Source organism: Chiloscyllium punctatum, chromosome 2, assembly GCF_047496795.1.
Source record: "Chiloscyllium punctatum isolate Juve2018m chromosome 2, sChiPun1.3, whole genome shotgun sequence".
NCBI classification, from domain to species: Eukaryota; Metazoa; Chordata; class Chondrichthyes; order Orectolobiformes; family Hemiscylliidae; genus Chiloscyllium; species Chiloscyllium punctatum.
In genome coordinates this window covers 144,739,034-144,751,695 of record NC_092740.1, presented here as the reverse complement: position 1 = coordinate 144,751,695, position 12,662 = coordinate 144,739,034, and the positions used below count along the sequence as shown (strand labels likewise).

General features: G+C 43.5%; 1 protein-coding gene across 1 annotated transcript in view; it reads left to right on the top strand.

Annotated features, from left to right (window-relative positions):
• Nucleotides 1–4,545: 4,545 nt before the first annotated feature.
• The window catches only part of LOC140492504 (FERM and PDZ domain-containing protein 1-like), a 48,713-nt gene continuing 40,596 nt past the window's right edge, over nt 4,546–12,662 (top strand). The window contains exons 1-2 of the mRNA XM_072591415.1: nt 4,546–4,565; nt 5,558–5,709. Coding sequence (XP_072447516.1) covers nt 4,546–4,565; nt 5,558–5,709 — 172 coding nt within the window. The remainder of the gene's footprint in view (nt 4,566–5,557; nt 5,710–12,662) is intronic.

The following is a 12,662-nucleotide window of genomic DNA, read 5'->3' as shown; positions in this document are numbered from 1 at the left end:
ACAGGTTTTACAGTTCCTGCGGTGGCAGGGGAAAGTGCCAGAATGGGAGGGTGGGTCGTAGGGGGGGTGTGGACCTGACCAAGTAGTCACGGAGGGAACGGTCTTTGCGGAAGGCGGAACGGGGTGGGAAGGGAAATATAACCCTGGTGGTGGGGTCTTTTTGGAGGTGGCGGAAATGTCGGTGGATGATTTGGTTGATGCGAAGGTTTGTAGGGTGGAAGGTGAGCACCAGGAGCGTTCTGTCCTTGTTACGGTTGGAGGGGTGGGGTCTGAGGGCGGAGGTGCGGGATGTGGACGAGATGCGTTGGAGGGCATCTTTAACCACGTGGGAAGGGAAATTGCGGTCTCGAAAGAAGGAGGCCATCTGGTGTGTTGGAGTATAATTGTTTCATCTATCACTGATGAAATGGAGTTTTGTGTCAGCTTCTTTCACATTGTGTTAAAAGTTAGTTTGTTTCCTGCTGATCATATCTTGGAAGTGTGTCTATTTGAACACTTCGAACGTACATGCTTTGCTGTTTCGACAATATTTCAAATCTGTTTAACATGCTGTGTTTGTACTTTTATTGTAATATTTTTCAACTACTGCTGACAATCCTCATTGCGCATGGTAGCATGAGCATTTTTCAAAGGAACAGTTAAACCACAGTCTGCCTCTTCATGGGGTGGCACACTGCACTGTTAGAGGCTGTATCATTCAGTAACTCTCTCCTCCACCTTAGGCACATTTGAAAGATTCACAGCACTGTTTTGAGGAATGACAGGGAATTTCTCCATAGGCCTTGATCAAAGTTTATCATTTCAAGCAGATTATTTCATCCTTTGATGTCATTGCTGTCTCTGTTACCTTGCTGTGCACAGATTCACAGCTGTGTTTCCTACGTTGCATGATGAATATAACATGAAAAAATAGGAGCAGAAGTAGGCCATTTATTCCTCAAACCTGCTCTACCATTCAACCAAGTTATGGCGAATCTCCCATCCCAGCCTCATCAACTTGCACTGTCCCTGTGACCCTTCATTACCTTAAAACCCAAACAATGGTCAGTCTTTGACTTGAATATGCTCAGTGACAAAACATCCACAGCTCTCTTCTGTTGGAACCTGACGAGACTCAATCTGCTGAGTGACAACATTTCACCTTACCTTGGTACTGAATTGCTAAGCCCTTTTCTGAGATTGTGACTCCTAGTTCTTCACTCTTCTGCAAGTACAAACATTCTTCCAGCACCTATTTTGTCCAGTTAATTAAGAACTGAATAGGTTACAAAGTGATCCCCTTTTATTCATCTAAACTCTTAAGTCTGTAGACTTTGTCTGTTTAATCTCTCTTTATGGAACATTCGTAATGCCCCAAGAATCACTGTGCCTTCATTTCACTCCCTCTGTGAGGAATGTAAATCCCTTCATAGGAAAGGAGTACAAATCCTTTTACAGTACCAAGATCCTGTTAAATTGCAATTAGATATCTTCAACTTATATCTAATTTATCTTTAAAAATGCATTCCTAATTACTTGCTGCCTTTCTCATGAAATCGTGTATCCTGTGCTCCAGGTAAGATCTTCTCCTGGTTTCCTTGTAACACCCACCCCTGCCCCAAAAGCCCAGCTGCCACTACTTCAGACTCTCCCAATCAGCACTGATCTCTCACACTCCCAATCAGCATTGATCTCTCACACTGCAGGGGCTTGATCTGGAAAAGGTCTTTAGGGGAAAGACAAGCTCCTTCCAGGACAGAGATCTGAAGGTGCTGCTGGGCTGTCTGGTGGAGAGGATGGGAATCCTTATCCTTGCTCACCTCCCCCATCCCCCAAAGGGGAACACCATAACAAAGCCAACCAACCCTGGCATAAAGAGCAGTGTGGGTCAGTGCTGTGTACAGAGTGAAAAGATTTTCTGCACTCTGCAAGATCAAGTGCCACCATCTTCGCTCTGTTACCTCTTACTCAGGATATGGCACTTGCCTTTCCCAAGGCTCATGAACTCCTTGCATGCATTGTGTCCCACCCAAGGGCTCACAGCATCACCTCAGCCTCCCAAACTGCTAACCCTTTCAGCATTTCTAGCTCACTCACGGGGGACACCTGATGACCTCTTGTGATAATGCTGTGGCTAAAGGAAGTGTGTTTTGTCCTGGTTACGATTAAGCAAAGTTTTAAGGCAGAGGTGCCGAATTGGCTAGTGAGAGCCTAGAATGTAAACAACTTGGGAGGCCTTGTTTCTTTTTAAAGTTGGAATAATAGATGCAGCCTGATGGGTGTGGTCAGTTCTCACATTTCTAGTTTTTTAGTTTTGAGATTCAGCATCGGTTGCTATTGTGATGTTGAAAAAGTGGAATCTATTTTTCCCCTCTCTTGATTATAATGAAAAGCTAGCGGTTCTCTTCATAGGTTGCTGGATGACATGTGAGTCAAAATCTGTTTTCTGAATTTGCCTTTTTGCCAAAAGGTGTGTTTATGGAATACTACTATATTGAAACAGTTAATTAGTAATAGTTGTTGTATTTATTGTTCTGTTAAGTTTTCCAGTCGAATTAATTTATTCTAAGTTCTTCTTTCTTTTGTTGTATTTTAACTATAGCATTTGAATACATTGTGTTTTACATAGAACATAGAGCAATACAGCACAGTACAGGCCCTTCAGCCCACGATGTTGTGCCGACCACTGATCCTCATGTATGCACCCTCAAATTTCTTGTTTAATATCAAGTAGTTTGACCAGTAAATAGTGTCCGGAACACGGCACGTTACATCTGTCTTTAAAATAAGAAAAGATTCGGGCCTAGACTACCTTCTTAAAATATTTTGAGAGGGTCTGGTCTGGTCTGGTCCATAACACTCTCCTGTTCATCATCTCCTCCCTCCGCTCATGTGTCCCTCTCTGTCAGACTGAATCTCTCCCTTTGTCTCATTGCAAAAAAAAGCTGGACCACCCCCCTCACAGATTGATGCCTCAACTGACCCACCTGTAATCACTAGACTACATCACTTGAATTGACTGTGACCATCCTCATATAGTGTGATTGATTGACTGTGGTGGATCCTCTAATGTTCACACATCACCACTTACTCGAAGCGCATGAATTGTATTTGGTGTGTAAGCAGCTGGCAGTCTGAGTGATGATGGTCTCCGACAGTCTGTAACCTGGTGCTAAAGTTAATGAGCGTCAATCCGCCATGTCAGCATCCTGTGTCGATGTGTGAAGTGCATTGGGTGATGGCAGGATGAGTCTTCACCAAGTTGTAGTTGTCAGGAACCGGCACTGACCTTTCTGTTGGAAATTTTCACTGTCTACATTTCGTGGTAGAGGAGAGGTGTTTTGAAAAAGTGATGTAAGTAGGTCGAATTGGGCTTTTAATGAACTGCAAATGCACTGAAATAAGGTCGTCACCTCTTCGAAATCACCTTTCTAAGTTGCAGGGCAAATCAAGACCTTCTTTTGCAATGATGCAAATCTATACTTTTTTCCTTTCTCACCTTATTTTGTCACCACACTTGTCATTACTCTCATGACATCAGGGTGGGAGAATTCACTCAAACTTTTAAAATTAAAACTAAGCCTTTCAAATTCACAACTGTCCCAGAAGATGGCATTCCAAGGTAATATGTGGGACTGTAATTTTCAAAGTTTCCCAGCACTGGATCAAAATCCCATGGCCATTTGATGTCTAACCCAATAATTCAGATCTCGGAATCATTTATAGAGTCAGGGCAACACGAAAACAGACTATTCAGTCCAACTCGTCCATGAGGACCAGATAACCTAATTTAGTCCCATTTGCCAGCACTTGGCCCTTACCCCTCTAAACCCTTCCTGTTCATATACCCATCCAGATGCTTTTTCAATGTTGTAATTGTGCCAATGTCCACCACTTCCTCTGGCAACTCATTCCATACACACACCACCCTTTGTGTGAAAAAGGTGCCCCTTAGGACCCTTTTAAATTGTTTCCCTTTCATCTTAAACCTATGCCCTCTAGTTTTGGACTCCCCCACCCATGGAAAAGTCCTTATCTATTTACCCTCACGATTTTATAAACCTCTGTAAGGTCACCCCTCAGCCTCCAGGGAAAACAGACAATCTTGTGGCAGTGACTCTGTTGTCATTGTGTATCCCTCTTCCTCATTCATGTTTTGCTCCTTGATTTGTTCCATTCTGACTTCATTTGCCTAACACCATTAACCCCCATTTGTTATTGTCCAGCCTTCAATCTCATTTCAGACCATCCCATGGTTTTTCTTTCCACTCTCTACCCTTGCATTTGCTTAAAACCTGGTACATCCCTAAGGCTAGGATTTAATGTGGTGAGTACTAAGTGCAGGCATAGGTGACTTCATGGGGCATTAACCTACTAGCCCCCTCTATCAACCCAGCATGAACAATCATTGTATTGAGCATCAATTTAGTACTTAATGGCTTCTCCTTTGTCCAATCAGGAGCTTGCTCACTGAATCCTTGCCCTGCCCACCACCCACCCACAGGTAACTGGCTAATCAGAGATTTGTAGGCTCAGGGAGTATGGTGGAAGCACAAGTGGCACACCATGACCAGCTTCACCAGTGGGTAAGTAAGTGGGTATTTTGGGGACACTATTGGGGATGGGATGAGAACCTCTCCCTGTCCCAATTAGCCCCAGATTGAGGCAAGTGGAGGTTCCCTGTGAAGAAAACACGCCCTGTTCCCACCAGCTGGGAGAGAGGGTATTCAGGCCAATGAGTGGCTTAGGCCCTAAAGTGCCCATTAGCTGATGATTCAAAAGCTTCACCTGTTGGCGGGCTGAGGATGCCCACCGTGGATTTTCCTGCCCGGAGTGGAGGTGGTGAGAAAGGGACTGAGTATGCCTCTGGGTGAACTCAGCCAAATATTTGCCTTTTCCTCACCATCTCCAGGGAGGGGAAATCGCACCCTGACTTTATCCACTTCTGAAGAAGGCATATTGGAGCCTGAGCAGACCATTCAGCCCTTTGAGCCTGTTCCGCCATTCTAGACCGTGGACTGATCATTCACCTCAATGGGTGCATCAGTGACTCACTAACCTGAAAATTTCTCCACAGATGCTGCCAAACTTGCTGAAAATTTCCTGGTTTTATTCACTAACTACATTTTGATCTCATCCTAACCAATTTGCTGCAGTTTGGATAGGGCAGCCATTCTGTGACTCTTAGCCTCTGTCTTTGATTCTATTAACTCACCAAGAATCTTCTGATCCTTTGACATTCTTGAAACAGCTTGCTGGAATTTTTCACCCTGGATTTGGCAGGTCCCTCTTGTCCTAAAGGATGGGTGTGTCAGTTTTGAGGTGGATACAGAGAAGCAGAGGAAATCCCTTTTACAATGACCTAGCTCTCAAAAAGCCAATGCGATGGGGAGAGGCTACGAGTGAGAATTTTGCAGGAACCTGACAGAGTCCAGGCTGGGGGTGGGGGATGGGGGATTGAAGGGGTGTGGTGAGGATGGGTGCGAGGTGGATTAAATAATATGGAAAATAATATGGAAAATAATAAGATACTGACAATGATTGACAAATACGACTCTTGCTTTTTTTGTGATTGAAGAAATCGAGGTCCAGCCGATGGAGCAGCTGCTAACACAAACCAGCTGAGCAGCCCTTTGAAGGTGACAGTGAAGATTATCAAAGATCCACTGCTGGACTATGGCTTTATGGTCTCAGAAGATACACCAGTGTGTGTGAGGTCTGTCACTGCAGGTAAATACCCTGGGAATGGGAGGTTCCAATGTGGGCGGCACGTTGGCACAGCAGATAGCACTGCTGCCTCACAGTGCCAGAGACACGGGTTCAATTCCCGCCTCGGTGTGGAGTTTGTACATTCTCCCCGTGTCTGCGCGGGTTTCCTCCGGGTGCTCCGGTTTCCTCCCAGAGTCCAAAAATGTGCAGGTCAGGTGAATTGGCCATGCTAAATTGCCCGTAGTGTTAGGTAAGGGGTAGATGTAGGGGTATGGGTGGGTTGCGCTTCGGCGGGTCGGTGTGGACTTGTTGTGCCGAAGGGCCTGTTTCCACACTGTAAGTAATCTAATCTAATCTAATCTAATCTAATCTGATCTAATCTAATCTCACTCTTCCTCCCACACAGTCAGATTTGCCATGGTGACAGTACTTAGAGTGGAATTTTCTCTTCCCCGAAGGTGGTCAGAAGGTGATATAATGGGCTTGGCCCCTCACCCTCTTCCTGCCACCTCGGTAATTAATTAAAATGATCCATAGATAGCCTTCTTGACTTCCACCAAAATGGTCAATTCAGGGCCTGAACCCGTCACCTTCCAAATTATCTGCCCCCTGGTGGTCAACAAAGGTGCCTAATTTCCAAACTGAGAAACCATGACAACTTGCAAACTAGGTTAAGGAATAGAGCCTGCATTTTATCCAACTAGTGACAATGGGGGCAGGGATGGGGGCAAGGAATGGCCTCAAATCCGCACCCCAATCCAAGCCTCCAACTCCTCCTGAGACCCCTTCCTCAAGAACCCACCCCACAATAAGATCATAAAAGTGGCTTATCATCTAATTGCTGGATTTTTTCCAAGGGGTGAGATATGACCAGTGGACGTTAGGACCCAGAGGTTCTCTCCTCACGTATTTAAAAAAGTTCATAGAGATTTGTAGGGCCTTTACTACTGTCTCTGATCGGCTGAAAATTAGCTACATCTTCAGCCACTCTGTCCTCAATGATAGGCCTAGATATTTGCCAATGCAAGATGTGAGGTTATTTGGGCTATAATTCACCAGGCTTCTGAATTTAATTTAATGTAATTTATTGTCACGTGTACCAAGGCACAGTGGAAAGCTTTGTCTTGCGAGCAATACAGCCAGATCACAGAGTTCAGTAGCACAGATAAGTAAATAATAGGTAAACAGCAGCAAAAACAAAAACACAGGTACAGGCGAATGTTAAGAGTTTGTGAGTTCATTCAGTATTCTAACAACAGGAGGGTAGAAACTGTTATGAAACTGGCTGGTGCGTGTGTTCAGGCTTCTGTACCTTCTTCCCGATGGTAGAGGTTGTAGAAAAACATTGCCGGGGTGGGATGGATCTTTAAGAATGCTGACGGCCTTTCCTTGACAGTGGGCCTGATAGATGGATTCTATAGATGGGAGGTTGGCCTTTATGATTGTCCGGGCCGAGTTCACCACATCTCCAAATCTTGTTTGGTACAGCAGTGATACATCCAGACAGAATGCTGTCAATGGCGCACCTATAAAATATAACAAGGGTATTCACCGTCATGCCAAATTTCCTCAGCTGCCTGAGGAAGAAGAGATATTGTTGGGCCTTTGTAATCAGTGCATCCACATGAAGGGTCCAAGAAAGCTTGTTATGGATGACCATTCCGAAGAGCTTGACACTCTCCAGTCGTTCCACCTCTGTGCTATTAATGTGCACTCTGTGCCGAAAGTCAATGAGTTCCTTGGTTTTGCCGACATTGAGAGCTAGGTTGTACTCAGTGCACCATTTTTTCAGGTCCTCCACCTCCCGTCTGTAGTCTGTTTCGTCACCATCTGAAATTCGACTGACTATGGTGGTATCATCAGCGAACTTGTAAATGGCATTAGTCTGGTATTGGTGACGCATCATGGGTATACAGTGAGTACAGTAGGGGGATGAGTACACAACCCTAAGGGGCTCCAGTGTTGAGTGTTAGTGAGGATGAAATATTGTCCCCAGTCTTCACTAATTGTGGCCTGTGGGTCAGGAAACTGAGGATCCAGTTGCAGAGAGTGGGGCTTAGTCTGAGATCACTAAGTTTAGTAATCAGTCTCGAGGGGATAATAGTGTTGAAGGCTGAACTGTAGTCAATGAGTAGGATTCTCACGTAGCTGTTCTTGGTGTCAAGATGTTCTAGGGAGGAGTGAAGGGTAAGTGATATGGCATCTGACATGGATCTGTTGGTTCGATAGGCAAATTGGAATGGGTCAAGAGTAGTGGGGAGGCTGGAGTTGATTAATGCCATGACCAGCTTTTCAAAGCACTTCATGACTATTGAAGTTAGGGCCACTGGGCGGTAGTCATTGAGACATGCTGCACGAGCCTTCTGAGACACAGGGATGATGTTGGCCCTCTTGAAACAGTCAGGGACAGTGGCCTGCTGCAGGGAGAGGTTCAAGATGTCCAAGAAGACCTCTGCCAGTTGATCTGCGCACGCTCTGAGTGCAGGGCCTGGTACTCCGTGTGGTCCCATCACTTTCCTTGGATTCACACGAAGGAAAACTGATCTGACCTCTGATGCAGTTCTTCTCCCTTTCTCAACTGTTGGAGTGACATGAGTAATTTTTCAGTCTATGGGACCAGTTCCTCAGCTTTGATAGGTTACAGTCAGGGTATATGTATTGTCTGCACCAATTCTCCTTTAAAACTCTGGCATGGAATCTTCTGCTCTGGGTGATTTGTCACACTTTCATGCCTTTAACTTGTTCATTATTTTCATAGAATCATCATTGAATCCCTACCGTGCAGATAGAGGCTATTCGGCCCATTGAGTCTGCACTAACCCTCTGAACAGCATCTCACCCAATCTCCTTACCTCCACATTTACCACAGTTAACCCATCTAGCCTACACACTATGGGGCAATTTAGCATGGCCAGTCCACCTAAATTGCACATCTTTGGATTGGCAGGAAACCGGAGCACCCAAAGGAAACCCACATAGACATGGAGGGGGAACGTAGAAACTCCACACAGGCAGATTTGCTTTGGTTATTTTGGTGAGCTCCTGTCCTTGGTCCAATATCAATTTCCTTATGATTTCTTGCATGCTGGTCTGCTGGTTCTACGCTGTGATTATTCAACACACACAAGAATCCTTAGTCCCATTGACATTATCTGTGTTCCCTAGTTCTCTATAAGAAAGTCCCAAACAGGTACAATCCACCTCTCTCTCTCTCTCCACAATCTGAGAAATGCATCATTCCCTTTTCATTGAGATGAGACAAGCTTCAGGCAGCAAGATGTGCAGTTGTAAAAAAAAAGTATGAATAATTTTCTGTGTGTTTTTTTTATCCTTTGCATTTGCTAATGAGCTTCCCATGTACTTTCAGCTTTTTCTCCTCTTTCTGTGAGGGACAACCAATGCTTCATTCAAAAATATGCTGACTTCATTTTCCTTCTTAGGTGGTCCTGGAGAGGGAAAGCTATTCCCAGGAGACCAGATTTTACAAATTAACAACATGCCTCTGGATACAATTTCCCAGGAACATATCGATAACATTATTAGGTGAGGACCCTTTTAGCTCATTCACTGAATGTAAAGTTTTAATAGTTACCACCAGCTAATTATTAATGACCAGAGTCGCAGGTAGACAGGATAGTGAAGAAGATGTTATGGTTTCCTTTATTGCATTGAACATAGGAGTTGGGATGTCATGTTGTGGCTGTACAGGACATTGGTTAAGCCACTTTTGGAATATTATGTGCAATTCTCGTCTCCTTCCTATCGGAAGGATGTTGTGAAACTTGAAAGGTTTCAGAAAAGATTTACAAGGATGTTGCCAGGGTTGGAGAATCTGAGCTACAGGGAGAGGCTGAACAGGCTGGGGCTGTTTTCTCTGGAGCATCGGAGGCTAAGGGGTGACCTGAAAGATGTTTATAAAATCATGAGAGGCATGGTTAGGGTAAATAGCCAATGGCTTTTCCCTGGGGTGGGGACGTCCAGAACCAGAGGGCATAGGTTTAGGGTGAGGGGGAAAGATATAAAAGGGTCCTAAGGGGCAACCTTTTCACGCAGAGGGTGCTGCATGTATGGAATGAGCTGCCAGAGGAAGTGATGGAGGCTGGTACAATTGCAACATTTAAAAGGCATCTGAATAGGAAGGGTTGAGAGGGATGTGGGCCAAATGCTGGCAAACGGGACTAGATTAATTTAGGATATCTGTTCGGCATGGATACGTTGGACTGAAGGGACTGTTTCTGTGCTGTACATCTCTATGACCTTATTTGAGGGCTGTCTTTAAGTTCTTCAATAGGTGAACGTGCTATGAAGTTTGAATTATGAAGTTTTATGACATTCAAAGTGCTATATAAATGCAAGTTGTTGGTGGCAAACTCAGAAAATAAAACAAAGCTAAAGTGTAGAAAATTGTTTGCAGTTCTAAAGGGAGATCACCAACAAGATTTAATTGAGTGTCATATGTCTCCATAGTTCTACAGCAGCTCACCAAGACATCTTGCACAATAGTGTTCTATAATATAAACCATCACATATATTGAATTACACAAACAGTTGAGTTCTCAATTACTCACAGAGACAAATATTCTACTGCACGCACAGTCGACATTTCAATCGAAAATTCCATTACACAGACTGTTGAATATTTTTCACACACAAGGTTGAATATTCCATTACACACCTTGCCTAGTTCTCTATTACATGCAAACACAATTGAATACCCCATTTTAAACACATTTGAAAATTCAAATACAAAGACAAACTTGTATGCACAATTGAATGCTTTGATATGCATCAAGAGTGTGATGCTGGAAAAGCACAGCAGGTCAAGCAGCATTCGAGGAGCAGGAGAATCGACATTTCAGGCAAAAGCCCTTCATCAGAAATCCTTTATTCCTGTTGAAGGGCTTTTTCCCGAAACGTCAACTCCCCTGCTCCTCGGATGCTGCCTGACCTGCTGTGCTTTTCCAGCACCACACTCTCGACTCTGATCTCCAGCATCTGCAGTCCTCACTTTCTCTTTCTTTGATATATGCACTGTCAGGTTACACATACAGTCAAATACTTGAATATACATATAGTCAAATACTCCATATACACACAATCAAGAACTCCATTTCAAGTACTATTGAATGCTCCGTTGTGTACCCTACACAAATAACCAGTACCCCATTACACGTACAACCAATTTCTCCATAAAATACACACAGTTGAACACTCTATTATCCACACAGTTGAGTTCTTGCTTGCTTACCTAAGATGAATTCTCCATTGTATCCATAGTCCCACTATTTACAATTCAGTGTATTCTATCAGAAATGCAGTTAAAGAAAGCATTTTAAGTTAAAGATTGTTCATAAATGATAAACCAAATCAAGATGTATGTCGCGTGTGCATTTGTCAAACCCAGAGTCTCTTTTGTTGGAATATATTTCTCCTTTCCAATGCTTGCAGCTCTAGGATTCAGTGCTAAGGTGGGGATCATTACAAAAGAATTTCTCAGTAACTTTACTGAATTTGATTTGCTTCCTGTCAAAGGTGTTCTCAAGGGTTTTGGGCTTAAACAGTGTTGTCTGGCTGGATCTTAAGAACTGTTTAGCAGAATATATAGAATGGAGTTCCCACTTGTGTAGAAAACCTCACTGCAACCCCAATTTAAATACATGCCAAACATTGGAGGCAGGGTTTGTAAGAACCGAATATGTAAAACTAAGTATGGTCTGAGTTATGACTTGTACTCCTTTGGATATATTTCAATCTCTAATGTGTTCAGGATCAAATCCAGAATGTATAAGGCTGACGTCTTTGTTAGACTTCACTCTGCTTTAATCTGGGCTGTGGGAGACTGCTTATAGGAAGACATCTGCCCTTTGTATCTGAACTCTGGACTTACACTGGAGCTTTAGTACTATTGATTACCAGAAATGTTTCTGATGCTGATGTCTTTGTATAGACATTGGTTACCATGAAGGACTCTCCTTCTCAATCTTTCCCCTTTTCTGAGGTTCAAGTTAAACCACTACCATTACAGAAAGCCCTAATAGAGTCAGAGAGTCATGGAGATGTATAGCACAGAAACAGACCCTTCTGTCCAACTCATCCATGCTGATCAGATATCCGAACCTAATCTGGTACCATTTGCCAGCGCTGAGCCCAATATCTCTCTAAACCCTTCCTATTCATATACCCATCCAGATGCCTTTTAAATGTTGTAATTGTCCCAGCCTCCACCACTTCCTCTGGTAGCTTGTTCCATACACGCACCACCCTCTGCGTGAAACATTGCCTCCTCAAGCCCTTTTATATCTTTCCCCTCTCACCCTAAACCTATGCCCTCCAGTTCTGAACCCCCACCCCCAACAATAGTAAGACTGCAATGTGAATCTTTTTATTTCATTATTTCTTATTTTCCTAACTTATACTGTGTATATCTGTCGTGTTCTGTAACTTCTTTCTTTATTTTCTCTAATTTTATACCTGAGATTTATATCTAGGTATTTTGTACTTAAGATGGCACTGTGTGTTGGTGACATTGTACACTTTTCACTGCACTCCAGTACTTTTGTAACTTGAGTACACGTGACAATGAACCTAATTCTAATTCACCAGTCACCTCTCTTTCTCAAATGAGAGCGCAGTCCCATGGGTCTTGTAAGATAGTGGCAATTTTATTTTTAACATTGAACTACAATCTGAGTGAGATAGATGGACTAGATCAGATTGGGATGTCTGGTCAGTGAGGACAAGTTGGACAAAAGGGTCTGGTTCCACGCTGTTCAACTCTTATGAGTCTTATGTGTTGGTGTTAAGTTCAAGCCTGTGATCTCCTGTGATCTCAGAAAATAATATTCTGCGCCAGGAGCTTAATTTTGCAGGTTTTAGTCAAGCGTCCTTTTTTTTCTGCACTGGACCCATATTGTTTTAATATTTGTCAAATTGTTTATTGCAGGGAATGTGGTAACACTGTTACAGTGACTGTA